The sequence below is a fragment of the Rhinolophus hipposideros genome, assembly GCF_964194185.1.
Source record: "Rhinolophus hipposideros genome assembly, chromosome: 18".
Lineage (NCBI taxonomy): Eukaryota > Metazoa > Chordata > Mammalia > Chiroptera > Rhinolophidae > Rhinolophus > Rhinolophus hipposideros.
Genome location: NC_138064.1, coordinates 29,932,776 through 29,949,186, shown reverse-complemented (window position 1 = coordinate 29,949,186; position 16,411 = coordinate 29,932,776). Strand labels below are relative to the sequence as shown.

At 36.5% G+C, this 16,411-nt stretch overlaps 1 protein-coding gene across 2 annotated transcripts in view; it reads left to right on the top strand.

Moving 5' to 3' along the window:
- The first annotated feature begins 5,574 nt into the window (after positions 1-5,574).
- Positions 5,575-16,411, top strand: part of SDHAF3 (succinate dehydrogenase complex assembly factor 3) — a 52,224-nt gene continuing 41,387 nt past the window's right edge. Inside the window, exon 1 of one of the 2 annotated variants that reach the window (XM_081079622.1) lies at positions 5,575-5,889. In XM_081079622.1, coding sequence (XP_080935748.1) covers positions 5,716-5,889 — 174 coding nt within the window. In that variant the 5' untranslated portion in view covers positions 5,575-5,715. Of the gene's footprint in view, positions 6,746-16,411 lie in introns of both variants that reach the window. The other variant, XR_013995332.1, reaches the window with a different exon arrangement.

Sequence of the window (16,411 nt, the reverse complement as noted above, 5' to 3'; positions counted from 1 at the left end):
CCTCCCTTTAATTTCATCTGAATTTAATTAAAATGATTCTGGACTATAGCTAGATATCTTAAAAATGGATTATTTTACATTTATGAACATATTTCAGTTGGGTAGTTGTGAGCAAAAAGATTTCTTTAATTAATATCATACACCTTATATGGTAAAGTAGATTCTGTATAGAATGTTTATTCTGCCACAGTTTTTGAGAAGGCCTACACTTTCATCATATATCCATAAAGGAAGAATAGACTTATGTTCCTCTTTTTAAAAATTTTGTTAATATAGATCCTGTTTGACCTAACTTTGAAATATATATTTTATTACTAGCTGCATATGTTCTAACATTCTTGAGAAAGGCTATAATTCCATCATATATCCATTTTTAGATAATCTCATCTGCTTAAGAACATTATTGAACAATCCAAAAGGCCATTTGGGGTTCAACTAAATAATTAAAATAAATTTATCATTTGTTCTAAAACTTCAGCCTAATTCTAAGACCTCTGTGCTATTTGCTGTTATATTTTTAAAGAAACACTGTAACCATTTATTGCCAAAATCTTTATGAAGAAAGAACAAATGCTTCTTCTTAAAACACTCTTAAAGCAACCAACCTTGAAAATAATTTTAAAGAAGTTACTGGTCAGTATAATGCAGTTTCCAGAATTATCAAGGCCCACTTTTTATTCCATAGATAAATGACCCTCTTTCCTCATCATCATGGCTATAGAATGGTAGGTGGAGAGTAAACACTATTTTTCACCTAATTTGTCAAAGTCATCTCAGCCAGCATGAGAAATAGCAATTCAAGTGATTTCACAACACAAGTCCAAGACTAAAAATTTCTGTTCCTATAACTGATGCTGAGAGTCTATCCAGATACTGCAGGATTTATCTTGAGTCAGTAAATTTACTCCAGATTTATAAGAGATTATCACTTCAAGAACTGTCCTGGTGCTCAAAAGAAAGCCATCATGCTTGTGTACAGTAGAGGCTCAGGTATAAACTCTGGTTAAATTTAGGTAGCGGCAGTGTAATTGCATTACTTCATTTCAGTTAATTTAAGTTTCATACACCTAAGATTAATGGTATATTCTATAGTGGGAAAGAGTTAAAAAAAAACCACCTTACTTCTTAAAATAAGAAATGCAAGGGATTTCTGGTCAAGATGGTGGAGTAGGTAAATACTGTGCTTACATCCTTTCATGACCAAATCAAAATTATAATTAAACTATAGAACCACCATCATTGAGAATCACCTGAAGTCTAGCTAAACAGAAATCCTGCAACTAAGGACATACAGAAGAAGCTCTGTGGAGACTGGTAGGAGGGGTGGAGATGTAGAAAGGGCAAATAAAATAGTTTTTAAAACAAAGGCTATAACAAGAGATAGAGGACCCAGTAATCCCACTTCTGGGTATTTATCCGAAGAAACCCCAGACACTAATTTGAAAAGACATAAGCATCCATATGTTCATTTCAGCATTATTTACAATAGCTAAGATATGAAGGCAACTTAAATGTCCATCAATGGATGAATGGATGAGATAGAGGTGATTTTTATAGACAATGGAATATTTCTCAGCCATGAAAAAGAATGAAATCTTGCCATCTGCAATAGCATGGATGGACACAGATGGTATTATGCTGAGTGGAGTAAGTGAGACAGAGAAAGACAAATACCATATGATTTCACTTATATGTGGAATCTAAAGAACAACATAAATAAACAAACAAAACAGAAATAAATTCATAGATACAGAGAACATTTTAAGGGTTGCCAGATGAGAGGGGGTTAGGTTAAGTGTAAAAGGGGAAGGGATTAAGAAGTACAAATTGGTTGTTACAAAGTAGTCATGGGGATGTAGGGTATAGCATAGGGAATATAGTCAATAACATTGTAACTACTATGTATGGGGTCAGATGAGTACTAGATTTATTGGGGTGATCACTTTGTAAGTTATATAAATGTCTAATCACTATGCTGTACACCTGGAACTAATATAGTATTGTATGTCAACTGTAATTGAAAAATAAAAGACTTAAAAAATAAAGCTAAGTTAAAAAAACAAACAAAAAAAACAATTGTAAACATTTAAAACATCCCTTATAGTTGGATCTTTATATCCAAGTGCAAACACATTTCGTTTTTCTCTGATATTTCTTATGTGACATGCTTCTAAAATTCAGGAATATACTAAAGAAAGACTCGTATATTTTCCAATCCAACTCTCAATGAATAGACTTTCCACAAACTTATCTGTTTCTCTCATTCCTTGAACAGTTATGTTTAAGCTTGAAATTTTGGCTTTCAAGATTATCTGTTTCCTTACCATTGCATTTCAATAATGTGAACTATTCAGATACCAAGTACAAATGTTTGAAGAAGTCCTTTCTCCTTATATCTTCACCTTCATGCAGTGATGCTCCTTTCCTATTTGTGACTACAAGGTAAGGTGGAAAGTGACAGACCATTTCTGGTGTTGTTTGGGGGACTCCACGTAGTTACCACGGTTAAGTCAAGCTCATTCATCTCTGCAGGCCTTTAAGCACGTGAAGGTTGTTTGGGTCAAAGGTATATCTTGTCTCAGGGTTTTACTTTCCATTATTCTCAGTGATTTAAAATTTGGAATTTGGTAACCAAAATTCAAAACCAAGCCATTTGTGCCACTAAAGCCAAGCCAGTGGCATGTTGTTTCCATATCTAATGACATAAAGTTTCCAAATCTTTCACCACCAGCCTTTCCCATTCATCAGTCCTTCCTCTCTGCTGTAGTGGAAAAGGCTTTAATGTTATTTGCAAGTAATACTTGTTTTCAACATATTAATGTAAAGACTAGGGCATAATACAAAATAACAATTTACTATACTTCACACGTTTTCTTTTTCCTCCTTTCAGTTTATTTTTTCTTATTCATTGATTTTGACCTCAAAGTTCTCTATCAATTTGTTAAACAACTTCAGTAGCCTGTTCCATCTCTATTTGTGCAATAGCTGTGTTGATCTTCCCTGAGGGTCTGGGTACACTGCGGCTGTTATATTTTGTGTGCCCGTAAAGGCTTAGGTGATATGTTCCACATAAAGTTTTGAGAAGTTTCCCCTTTCTTCTTAAACAAAACTCTTTCAAAGCAATTATTTCCGAGTGGATATGTATCCACTTCTACTTTTACAGAAAATTTTGAAGGGAATCTGGGGGAAATCATGATTAGACTAATAGAATTGGAAGGTAGTGAGAATTACCTAACTCTACTTATTGACATGTGAGAAAATCCAGGCACAGAGTTGTTGAGTGACTTGCTGAATAACACACAGTAGAGAGAAACACATGGGGGAAGGATAAAGTAAGGCCTGCATGAAGTATGCTCATCTGCATGAGTGGCAAGGAATATAATGCAGGTCTTATTTTCAGTTCATGGCTACTGTGACCACAAGAGGAATACTGGTCAGCCTAAATTGGAAGGTCAATGGAACAGAGAAAGTTTTTTTCCACAGACATAACTCACTGTCCAGGCTATTGAAAAAAAAGGTCATCTGTCATTATTCTCACCGCTATTGCTTGATTTCTCACCTCAAGGCTTAGCCACACCACTATGTCGTGGGTTCTCTCTCAACCATCATTTGCCATTGATTGCCCAATGCTCTGTGGACATTTTCTGCTCCCTTTAGACTGAATTACTTCTTTTATTGTTACTTTTTTATTAATTCATTGGCAGAATGTTTTTTCCACATTTTTATAAGCTTTGGCTCTGAAAGAAGTATTTATTATACATGTACTTTAACCCCAAAGGAAACCAGAAAAAGGTAAACTGGAACAAAAAATTAACTTTCAATTTACAGGGATATTAAGAGATGAAGTATGGTTAGAAAGAAATTCCTGAAGTAAATAACTACACTACCATTTAATCCTTGTCATTAGTGTGGTTTGTCATAATACCAAATTAAATCCATTAAAAAATGTACTGTGTTCTTTTAAGCAAATATTTTTTCTAAATTTAAGCAAAAGGAAAAAGTCCATTCAAGGTAATAAATATTAGAGTGCTTACTATTTAAGGCACTGTGTGGTAGGCCCCGATTAGGATATTAAAATTAGTAAGTCCCTGCCCTTGGTACCGGTTGTGTCTTTGTTTCCCAAAAAGTTTACACACACACACACACACACACACACACACACACACACACACACACGTTTGCACAGACAAAAGTCTAGGATTTGTGAGGAATCACACAAATTCCCACTTCATCACCAGCAGGTCGTATGAGTCACTTGACACTCTTAAAATCACAAAATCCCTGCCCTCATGGAATTTGTGGTGGTGGTGGTGGTGGTGTTGAGAACAGACAACAAGCAAATAAGTGTTTAGATGAAAATAAAGCAGAGAGGGAGCTGAGGGAGCTTAGGGAGCTTTTGGCATGGTGATGTTGCAATTTCAAATGCAGTTAGCAGGGAGGGTCTCACCGAAAGGGGACCTGAAGTAAGGAGCTGAGTGAAATAAAGGTGTTAGCTAAAAAGCTATATGTAGCAGGCCATCCGAAGCAGAGGGAACAGCAAGTACCAAGGCCCTCCATTGGGAGTGTGCCTGGGCTATTCAAAGATAAACTACCAGGAAGGAGAAGGTGAGTGTGACTGGAACTGGCCAATAGGGAGAGAGCAGTAGGAGAACATTTAGAGAGCTAAGAAGTGGAGAGACTGGGTTTTACTCTGATGGGAAGCCACTGGAGGAGCAGAGGAGTGACTTGTGATTTCCAGTTTAGGTGGATAATGAGCAAAGTTGGTCATGGCCAGAAGCAGGAACAGAAGAAGCCACCACAATATTCAGTTAAAGAGAGACAACTGTGGTAGAGGAAGTCACGAAAAATGGTCGAATTCTACATATATATTGTTAGTGGCGCCATCAGGATTTGCTGAAGGACCAAAGCTGTGAGGGGAAAGAACTAGGCCAGGTTGCAACCAACTTTGAAAACTGATTACACTCTCAGCATCCTTTGCCAAAAGTGAAGATTTGTAAATGTCCTGACTCTACGTTTTCATCTCAGACTAATCAGAATCTCCAAGATTGTGGCCCTGGAAACACTTTAAAAATGCATCCTAATGATTCTTCTGCAGCTAATTTGATGGAAACGGGCTCAGGGCTCACTTGAATTACAGGAAATATGCCACGGCTTCAGAGGACAACTTAGAAGCACAGCACTGTGTAAAGTACACGGGTTGGTGGGCTCGTGGATGGAGAGCTCAATCCCACTCTGATCCCTCTTGCAGAACGCAGTAACACTAGATAAAGTGCCAGAAGTGGGTCGAGCTAACCATGGAAGGCTTCCTGGAGGAGGCTGATTTTGACGAGGACTTCCTCAGGCCTTTACTGGGAGGGAAGGAGGCGGAGAAGATTAGTGTACAAGATAATGGGATGTGATTCAGGGGTGACAGTTGGCCCACGCAAGATCTGTGGTGGGAGCCCTCTCGGGCCGGGACGCAGCCCTGGAGCAGTGGCGGTGCAGGCGCGACCCCACGACAGCCACGCCCCTCCCAGGCGGTGATGTGCCGCCTTTCGGCCGCCGCCGCCGCAGCGCCTGTTTCCGGAAGGTCCTGATTTCAGAGCGGACCAAAGCGGATGAAGGTCGCGCGCCCTCTTCCGCTCGTGTTCCGGTTTATTAATACCCGGCGTCTAAGTGGAGCGGGCACGCGCCGTCCCTTTGCACAGGCGCGGCCTGTGGTCCCCGCGCGGCGCTATGCCGGCCGCGCACGTCTCTCGCGTCCGGGCCTTGTATCGGCGCATCTTGCTGCTGCACCGGGCTCTGCCCCCAGACCTCAAGGCCCTTGGCGATCAGTACGTGAAGGACGAATTTAGGAAGCACAAGGCGGTTGGTTCTGCCGAGGCCCAGCGTTTCTTGCAGGAATGGGAGGCAAGTGACTGCCCCCTTTGCTTCGCCCCAGACCTTTGGGGTCCCTCGGAGGTGTCCCGCTTTGTCCCAGGGAGACCGCCCGGTTTCCCCGTGCCCCACGCGGGGCCAAATGCAGCAGCAGCCTGTTCCGTTTGCGTTAAAGCAGCGCAAACCTGTTCAAACGATAGTTAGCGAAGTTACACCCCATCCCGCCTGTTTCCCCCGCGGCTTCCTCCCGGAGCAGATCGCGTCACCTCGACGCCTGCAGTTTCAGTCCTACAGTTTGAGCTCGTGCCCATTCGAGGCGTTGGAGGGGTGAGGATGGGAGGTCACAAAACTGAATAAATCACCGTCAGGAGCTCAAAGAACTTAACCACTGAGCAGCTTTTTCTCCTCTCTCGTGCCTTGCACGTAGCAAGCATCTATTAATAGTTTTCTCATTCCTTAGTTTTCAGATTTAGAGGTTTGTTTCCATAATTGCTGCTTTTAAAAATCTCAGTGCTTTTGGTTACGTCTTAATGTTCTCAGTTGGCTGACACAGACATCAGTTATGATTGTGAACGAGAAAAATGCTGCTCAGAGTTAAGTCAGGTGAAACGCTGCTTTCTCCTGAGTCTCAAGTTATGTGGCTTTGTTGCGCTGCTCTGCATCATTGCGGTACATCTTTAAATAGACACATGTAATAGGGATTCGCCCTTGGACGACCCCCACCCCCTCTTTGAGTTAAGGAAAAAGATATTTAGAGTTTTTCGTGAGGTTGGGGGGCATTGAAGGGTTGCCCCTAGTTCTGATTTGCAAATATCAAGAAATGAATTGGAGATTCGAGCAACAACTCAGATATTTGAAAACAGGAAGCTGTCTTGGTCTAAGAACAGAGGTAAGTGATTCTTCAGTCTAAAAGATTGATGGCTGAAAAGGAGATGACTGAAGTCTCTAAAAAAAAAAAAAAAATCAGAGAGTTTATGGTTAGAGTGAACACAGAACCTTTTCACTGAATCCCAGAATTCTTGATTGTAGAGTCATTGAAACTTGCAAGAGGGACATTTAGGACATTGGTGAAATTTAGAATTTACCTAAATAATCACATGTATTAGATGTAATTAGCCTGCCTGGAGCCAGGGAAGTTGAATATTTTTAAACACACACTGGTATTTTTTTAATATGGTAACTTGGTCTTGCAGTCAGAAGAACTGGATTGAAATTCAGGTTCTGACATTTATTAATTATCAAATCACTTAATTTTTCCTAATCTTATTTTCTAATCTGTAAAATAATAATATTTACTATATGCATCTCTCAATTTTTGTATATAAATGTCCTTAAAAGCACTTAGTAAATTGTTAATTGCAATGAAACTAAGATATTAAGGTATTTGTTAAGTGACATCTTTTAAGGCAGGTCAGTTTGTGGCAGGAGAGAGGAGAGTTTAGCCCTGTGTTGGGAAGAAATGGCACTATGAGAGATCTTAAAGTATAAGAACTTGGAAACTTTTTAGGGAAAGAATAGGAACTCAGAATAAATTGATAATAGGCTGGAGGAGAGAGAGAGGCATAAAAAAAAAATGAGTAAATAAAATATGTTGATTGACCTAGGAGGCTTGGTGTCAGCAATTCAGGGTTCTTTTTTTGAAAAATTTTTCACTTATAAGTTACAAAGACAATGCAGAGTTCCTGTACATCCTACCCGCAGCTTCCTCTTATGTTAACATTTTACATAACGATGGTGCAATTATCAAAACTAGGAAATTAACATTGCTACGGTATTAACATTGCTACGGTATTATTAACTACAGGCTTTATTTACATTTTGCTCGTGTTTCCACTAATGTTCTTATTCTGCCCTAGGATCCAGTCTTGGATCCCACATTGCACTTCATCCTGTTTCCTTAATTTTCTCTAGTCTATGACAGTTCCTCAATCTTTCCTTTCATGTCCTTGACACTTTTTTGAGAAGTATTGGTCAGTTACTTCATAGATTGTCTCTCAGTGTGGGTTTATTTGATGTGTTCTCTTGATTAGATTGATGTTGTGTGTATTGGAAAGGGTACCACAAGGTTTATATGCCCTTCTCAATACATCATACCAGAGGGCATATGATACCAATTGATTTATTACTGGCGATGTTAATTGTGATGACTTTGCTTTACTTGAAAAGGCAATGTTGGGTATGGGTACCAATGGAGAAAAGAAAGGGGAAGGATCAGGAATATTAGAAGCCCCAGTGTTAGGTAGGAGGAGAGTTTTGTATTCCCTTTGTTTGTGATCATGGAAAACTGCGGCAAATATTAGAAGGAATTCAGCTGGGGAAGTTTCTGTTCAAGGACCGTTGGGGGAAGGTAGGAAGAAAGTATTTCATTTTGTCTTAAGGATAAAAATGTAAATGCATATTTACAGAATAAATACTGAATTTATATAATTCATTACCATGAGAGAAAAAAATGTAAGTTTAGGAAGAGATTTTGGGAATCTGTTAGGGAAGATGTTTGATAACTGGTTGGTAAAATATCCATTGTAATCTTACTCTCAAGTCTTTTAGAAGGCAACGATTAGAAGTGAAATTGGGGCTGGGTAGATCGGGGTCTTTTATGGCGTTTTCAAAGTACTAACTATGCTCAGTTTTGAGGTATGCCTGATTTAGGTAATGCTTTCCATTTTTCTCTGTGTGCCTACCCAGTTGTGGAGAGAAGAACTTCTTACCACTTATTTTCTGGGAAATCAGAATAAGCATTGGAGATTAAATAGGAAGTAAAACATAGTTGTGATAGAATGTGAGACAGTAAAAAACAGTGAGCCGTCAGGAGCCGCTTTGAAGAGACTCTATATTTAATTTTCCATTTTCTGCCCTGTTTGTTTATGTCTGTTGCTTTCTTAACTGGTTTCTGTTGTTTTTCTTAAGTAGCTGCTTTGCTTTGTGTCTCTTGGAAGATGTTTATAATGGCAATCTGTTTCTAGAAAAAGCAAAAAGGCTTACACATTCTATAAATAGTTATTGATCACTATTGCCAGGCAAAGTACTAGGCATTGTGGGACACAAAAAGGAATAATAACTATATATTTTACTTACAGTGTCCAAAGTATAATAGTGGTGTATATAGTGGTGTATATAGTGGTGTATAATAGACAATTATAGTGTGAAAGGGTGCCTGCTAAATGCTATGGGAATAAGGAGGGAATGGAGGAAGTTGAAGGCCATATATAATGTCTGCTGAATCTTGAGAAAGTCAAGTTACTTGAAAGGGTCAAGAAAAAGACTTTCTAGAAAGAGGGAATAACATATGCAGAGGTATTGAGGTAAGAAACCGAAACATTCCAGGATATGCCGTGATGCATTTCGAGTTTAATATCTTATATGGGAGATTAGGAAAACATAAAGCTAGAGAGATGGCAAGAAATAGGCTATTCTAAGAATTTTAGATTTTTATTTTTAATCATTGAAAAGTTTTAAGCAGGGGTGGAAATGATTCAAATTCAGAAAGATCGCTTTAGCAGCAATATAAAGGAATGATTGAAGAGTGAGCCAGATTGAAGGTAAGGAAATCTATTAGGAGAGATGTACTATTTCCCAAATATAATGTATGTGCTTAAACCAAGACAGAGGTATTAAGAACAGAGATTATGGATTTAGCTGATACCTTTTTAAGGTAGAACTGGACTTGAGATGGTGATTGATAAAGGATTAGTGAGGAGAGGAACTTGAATACATAAACTCTTAGGTTTTAGAATATGATACCAATAACCAGAACAGGTTATTAGTAGGAGGAGTGAGTAAGGAATGAATTCAGTGTTGTATATTTTATATTATAAATTCTGGTGGGACAGTCAAGTGGAGATGTTCTGAGATATATATTGGTCTGATACTCAGGAGACAGATTGTGGCTGGCTGGTGGCAAACATTTGGAATTATTATCTATAATTGGTGGTCAAAAGGTGTGGATGAAAGAGACCTGCTGGGGTATAACATGGGGGAAGGTGGTCAAAGACAGACCACTAACATTTAGGAGTTAAGAGAATAGTAAGGTAGTAAGTATAGTGCCGGAGAAGTCCTCTTTCTTTCTTCTTATTATTTAGTTGTTGCTAACTACTTCTGCAAGGGAACATACTTTTTTCCCTCCTTGATTATATTCTTTAGATTTGTGATAGTTTAGATATTATAGCATTTGCTTTTTTGTTTTATTTTCTTGTATTTGTTTCAGAGAGGAGATAGTGCTTCAGATTTCATGTAACCATCCATTTGTAACTCTCATGGAACATCTTTTTCTTATTTATGTCTTTGAAGTGGATCATCAAATAAATAATGCGTGATTAAATTTCATGTCACCTGTATTTAAAATTTTTTTTAACTTAGTATAATTCGGGTTGGATGAGTATTTTGCAGCTTTTATAATTGTATGCCTCCTTACATAAATTGGGGGCCTCATTTTGTTGCTTTCGAACATCCTGATTTGCAGTTTGTATTTTAGCTTGCAGAAGAAAGGGAATGAATTACCTCTCTGTTCAGTAGATATATATCTACCAAGTATGAGGGAGTCATTTGAGGACCTCTCAGTTGTACTGTTTATTCTGCATGTTATTCAATGTAGTGTTTTTGTGATGGTTTATTGAATGGTAATGGTTTATTGAATGGTGATGTTTCACACATGCATGTTTTCTACATTAAACTTTACCTTTTAAATTTTTTTAGCGATATTGTGGTCCTTAACTAATGCCTGAAAAGGTATAAAGGAAAGGATATGAAACGGTGTCTCTTTGGAACATAAAATGTTTTGTTTTATTTTTTCATTTCTGAAGCATTTGGATTTTCAGTGAAGCTTTTAAGATACTGTTTTTATTTAGGAACGTTTAACTTTTATTGGTGTCATGAGATATGTGATAATAATGCTTATGTTATAAAGTAACTAAAGGTGTTTTTTTAAAAAATCGTAATTTGATCAATATTGCACATATATTACTGACTTTATACTATGTTGCTGGAACATAGAGGTGTGTTCCTTTTATTTAAATGATTTAAAATTTATTTGAATTTATAGATTTAAAATAATGTAATAGCATGATAACATTAATGTGCTAGTGACTGATTCTAAAACAAATTTGTACGTGTGTGTAGTGGTGTGTATATTGGTGTGTGTATGTATATGTAACATGCAGTCTTAAAATTGTGAAGTTTTGGCACAAATTTAAGAAAATAAAGATTATATATGCATAATGTTACTTTTATCTACTATTTTATGAAATAAATATATTTTATGGTTGCTTAATAAAACAAATACCTGAAGTTTTACATAGGGAACATTAGAATTGACTGAAAGGGAGCTTCACATTGCTTAGTAAACTTATTTTTTTTAGTTAATGTACTTAAACTTTTTTAAAAAATCAAAGTAATATATGCATATGGTTAAAAATTAATTAGTATTTATAGTAATAAAAATTAATTAGAGGGCTTATAATAAAGAGCAATATATTTTTGTCTATTCTTTATCTATTCTTCTGGGGACATTTTAAATTTTATTTTGGTCTCTTTCATGTTTCAAATATCTCGCAAATTTTGGTTATCTGTCCATATTTACAAGTAAAGCAATAAGAAACTGAGAACTCTGCATATAAGTAGGCTTGTTAATGGGGAAATTACTTTTAGGGTTACAGATTTTCAATGAATCTTCCTTGGATTTGTTTCTTACTCCTGATTTCCTTACCTACCTGGTGTTTGTGTACAGTTGTCTCTGGCAGTTTGGATTTATCTTCAGCTATATTCTTTGTTTTGTATACTAAGCTGCGACTTCCTCTATGTGCACTGTTTTATTTGTTATACTCCTTTTCCCATCTTGAGAAATTTGTTGCAATCTCTTGGTTGTTAATGGCTCCATTCTGGTTCTCTGAGTCATTATAGATTACTCTTTTAAAAAAATTCTTTATTATCAGGTCAGTGGGGTTTTTGGAAGGGAGTAGAAATAAGAAATAAGCTCCTGCGATTTCTCCAGTCTGACATCTTAAGATGGAAATCTGCAGTTCTTTATTTTAAAGATGAAGAAACTAAGGCCTACAGAAATAAAATAACTTGTTTTGTATCACACAACTAGATCGGACAAAAATCTTATGCTGTTACCTCATGAAAGTCCAGTTAAGATTTTGGAAATTAATGTTTCCAAAAACAATTAAGCTTTTGTAGTGTAAAATGATTCTGGATTTTTTCTTTGAATTTTGCTTCTTTGCTTGCTACAATTTATTTGTATATTTGATTCTCCATTTTTTTTGGTATAAAACTTCTTAATCAAATTGTTATGTTCTATATCTCTCGCATAATAAACAAATGTTTAAGTATTGTTTAAGTATAATTTATTTTTGTTTATTAACCCAAGATGCTAATTGCCACATTTCTCTCTCAAAGATTTTTTTTTTAGTAAGGAAATGAGACTGGAAGTTGCTGCAATATAACCATTAAATGTTGTACTTGTCAGGCACGTGTATGTTCTCTATGTAAATTTTGGAAGGTTTTGTTGGGCTTCAGTTGTCTCAGTAGGGGAAATAATATTTTACCCTTGAAATTAGGGATGGACCAAAAAGCTCTCTTTTACCTCCAAGATACAATTTCATTAGGAGATGAATTAAAACTGTATCAAATGGCTTAACTCACTGTACACTTTCTATAGGCACCACCGATTTTTCTCTTTAATCTTTTAGTTAATTTTAGGGTTATGTGTTGCTATAGTAATGGAGTGGGTAACACAAATATATATAGTATCTTTTATTTGTCTTTGTAACAGTTACAATTAAATAAAATTAATAACTTCTGAATTAAAAATAGTTGAAATAAAAAGGCAAATAGAGTATATTTGGGATTAATAGGATATATGATTGATAGCATTAAAAGAGCTTATTTTGCTTGGTAGGGAAAACTAACAGCTTTAATGAAAGAATGGGCAAAAGTAACTCTAACAAGAGGTCATTCTATGATTTATATACAAAAGGTATGAATTGCTGTGCTGCATATATGTGGTAATAGTGACAAATTTAAAGCAGTGTAGACATCCAGTGATGGAAGAAGAATGAAATTATAGCATGGCCATATAATGGATGGGTTAGTATGCAGCCATTAGAAGTGGTGTTTCTGAAGAATTAATGATGTGGAAAACTGCTCTTGATACAATTAAATAAACAGTGTTTATCTTTGGGTGATATGATTAAGGATGTTTGTCATTTTCTTCCTTGTACCTCAGACTTTCCAGATTCTCTGCAAAGATCACGTATTACTTTAGGAATTATAAGAAAGCCAATCAATATTATTTTTAAAAATGCAGTTGGATATACTCAATATTTTTGTTACGAGGCTTGTGTCAAAACGCTTGAGGCAGACACATTCAATAAGTCAAATACTAACACCTTATAAAAATGTGTCCTAATTTCGCCCTTTAAATTTTGAAGGTTAAATTTAGACTTCTTCATGTTTAATAAATGACCTCAGCTATATATTATTTCTTGCTAAGTTTTGTAAATGAAATAAACAATCTAAACATGTAAACTTCTATTTAGCATTGTTAATGGCCACTGAAATAAGAGAAGCGAAAAAAGCCATCCTGACTGGAAAGAAAATAAAACTATTTTTATTCACAGATGATAGAAAGATATGATTATCTATGTGGAAAATTTGATGGAATCTACCAAAATATCTGGAGTTACTAAGTCAGTTTAGCAAGGTTGTACAATACTTGATCGATTATAAAAAGTTAACTGTATTTTTGTATACTCATGAAAACTTGGAAATTAAATTTTAAAAAATATGAACTACTTAGGCGTAATTCAGGAAAAGAAGGTACAAATTTGTGTTTTGAAAACTGTAAAGTATTGCTGGAAAAAAATGTGTATACTTGAAAATAAACTTCACTGCTTTTTCACCTAACCACTAGAAGACATGTTTAGAATCTTTAGGGCTCTAATCTGAGATTAGAAGAGAATCATCAGGGCCTTCTATCTAGTATAGTATTAGGTCTTTTTAAACAACATGAAGAATCTTCTTATGTTTAATTTCTTAGAGATCATCCTTAAATATCCATTGCTTCTCCAATAACTGAATTTGATTAAAATTAAGTCGCAACTTAACAACTGTTAAAAATCTATTATATTTTAATTTTTAACCTTTTCTCTTTCTAAGTATTGCAGGTTACATGAAGGCTGACAGTGAGGTAGGATTGGGAGAGGGAGATTGGTTAACTGTTGGTTTGTTTTCTGACAGGTCAGTCAGAGAGGACGGAAGATGGGTAAACAGGCTCACTTGGTTGCTTGAACATCGGCAGGCTTACAAAAGAGATTCTAGGTCAGTGTGCACCCCTCAGGATTGTGATTATAACTGACCTTATAGGTCTGGAATTAGACTGTACCAGTACCCAGAGACGATCGGATATTGGCAACAGATTTACACTAACTAAATTTATATAATATTAAAGTATAAACCAGAATGCGGATTTACTCATTTCTGTGGGTGGGGGAACTGGAGCCTTGTGAAGAGGGCTCTCCTGTTCCAAGAGTCAGAGTATTTACCTATAGACCCAGGGAACAGAATTCAGACTCTTTCCCATATCTCAGAATTCAGAAATTTTTAGATTTTTAGAAAAGTAATCAGGCATATTACTGAATTTTAAGAAACATCCCACTGGAATCTGGGGTGGTACCCTGTAATCAGGTACATTCATGTTTTTGCAGTAAAATATTTCATTGTTCATACTAACTGGAGTAAATAAAGGCCCCATGTCCATTTAGGTCAGGATTTGCTGCCAGATAAGTTCTGAAAGAGTTTTTGTTGTTTTGAAACTTCGACTTCAGAATTGCAAGAAAGGGATTGTGGATTACTATCAAGCTTTCTGGGAAACTGAATTAGTGTTTAGAAGGTTGCCTGGTAAACATTGAATTACGATAACAGGAAGTGGGGAGGCATAAGAGATTTTTCATCCAGCCTCACTGTCTCCAGTGGAAAGCATCCATTGAGTTTGCAGTAGAAAACACTGTGAGTCTTACTACTTCACTGCTCCTTTTTCCTGGATGATGCTGAACACATATCAGCACGTTTGCCCCCTCTCACTACTTTATTTTTATTTTAAGCACCGTTTTTTCTGTCAAAGTATTATTATTAACGTGTTAATAGATTGATACCTAATTTGTCTTCTGGGCTTGAGAAAATTCAGATACTTCCTATGTGTGTTGATTTATTTAGCTTAATTCCCAAGGGAGAATGATATTTACAACTTTTTATCCTTCTCTACTCCTAAATCACTAGAACTTGAAACATTTCTGTAACAACTGGGCATTTTGATTTCTAAGCTCTTAAACACTAAAATATTTATGCCTTATTTGAATAGATTTTACATACATACCTACATAAATCGTTTATTTTCTTTCAAAAAATTTCATCATTAGAAACATACAAAAAAGAGCAGAATATTACATATTGTATGTTTAAGTAGCAAAGATTTCTAGACTTTATTGCAGTGACTCTTCACTTTGCTGAAGATGAAGAGGTCTACACTATGTTTACAAATTATCCCATAGAATAAAGAAAAAAAATCTATACATTTCTCATACCACTTTCCCCCTTGCAACCTAAGAATGGCAGCAGGTGGTTTGATGAATATATATATATACATATATATATATATATATATATATATATATATATATATATATATATATATATACAAAACAACTACAGCAACATCAGCAGGCAGGGCACCTCCTCTAAACTACACATTTGACCCCTCCAAAAGGCATCTTATTCACAGCCTCATGCTTCCCAGCGAGGGCCTCATCAGTTTGTCTATGTTACTTAGTTTGCCTTATGTTAGTTTCACCTGCTAGATTTGTCAAGCTATTGGGACAAAGATTATAATAATGGAAGCTTTGGAAGTTTAATAGTTTTGTAACTACTTTTATACTGAGTATATTTCTGGAAAGTTGTTTATAGATTGATTTTTTAAAAATTTATATTTTGATGACGTCATAAAAATGGCGGCGTTAGGTGAGCCTCTTGAAATCTCCTCTGGAATTTACAACAAATTGAACAACTATAACTCCACAAAGGACTCCCTGTCCTTGGGTGGTTTAAGCCCTCACTGATGAGCAGAGAACGGAAACCATAGGCACTGAGATTAGCTGCCCCCTCCCTATCCTTCCAGAGCTTACCCCGCCACCACCTTTGAAGTGCTAGAAGTGGAACAGTAGCAGTGTCAGATCAAAAAACAGAGAATATTCTCACAGTTCTGAGAGCTGTGGTCCACAGACACAGACTCACAGCCCAACTAGTTCTGGCAAAGGGGAGGGAGCCATGTAAGCAGGACTGGCTGTGGAGGTGGTTGTCACCATTGTTCTGGGCCACCTCTCACAACCCACCCCGTCCCTGTCCCCACCTATCTGGGCAGATCCCTGCAGGAATAAACAGTGCTGCTGAAACACACAGGCTCTGAATCAGGTGCAGGAAGAGCTTTGGCACTTCCAAAGCTCTCCACATCCCCCATGGAGGCGGTTCTCCATGACCCAGGTGAACTGTTCACAGAGGAGAAGCC